Source organism: Egretta garzetta, unplaced genomic scaffold (assembly GCF_000687185.1).
Source record: "Egretta garzetta isolate BGI_Z169 unplaced genomic scaffold, ASM68718v1 scaffold635, whole genome shotgun sequence".
NCBI lineage: Eukaryota > Metazoa > Chordata > Aves > Pelecaniformes > Ardeidae > Egretta > Egretta garzetta.
Window position 1 is genome coordinate 814336 of NW_009259710.1, and position 514 is coordinate 814849.

The 514-nt window shown below is 60.3% G+C and overlaps 1 protein-coding gene across 1 annotated transcript in view; it reads right to left on the reverse strand.

Annotated features, from left to right (window-relative positions):
• Positions 1–514, reverse strand: part of GALNT5 (polypeptide N-acetylgalactosaminyltransferase 5) — a gene marked incomplete at its 5' end in the record, with an annotated part of 16182 nt that overhangs the window by 8256 nt on the left and 7412 nt on the right. Inside the window, 1 exon segment of the mRNA XM_009639029.1 lies at positions 68–187. Within this exon segment, the coding sequence (XP_009637324.1) occupies positions 68–187 (120 nt within the window).

Below are 514 nucleotides of genomic sequence, written 5' to 3' on the forward strand. Positions count from 1 at the left end.
ATCAGCACCTCGGGGCAGGGGGGGGGGGGGGCGTCCAGACAGGGCTCTAAAATGGCTTTCGTCCTACCTTTGGCAATCTCTGCTCCCGCCAGTCTGGCTCGTATTAGACCGTGCCTCTCCTTGAGACGGAGGATCTTCACTTTTGGGAACCGCGCCATGTATTTGTCCAGCTCCTCCTTGAGGTACTCTGCAGAGAAGGAGAAGGAGAGGGTGAGGCTGACTCACCCATTTCACACCCACTTCCAGGCTGAAAAGCAGGGGGCAGATTTTCCCTGGAAGCATCTCCAGACACACCAGGGTCCTCGGGTCTGGGGCACAAACATCTGGGCACAGCTGCAGGGCTTCTGGTGCACGGCATCGCGGTCCGAGCCTGCCCTCCGGTGAAACTCCTGGCCGCGTCAGGGCCAGCAGGTTTAGGCTGATGCCGATGATTTTGAAGATCTCTGTAGGAGCCGTGTCCCCCCGATACTCCGTGACGGGTGTGCTGCTTGGTCCTGGGGGCTCTCCGCGGGCT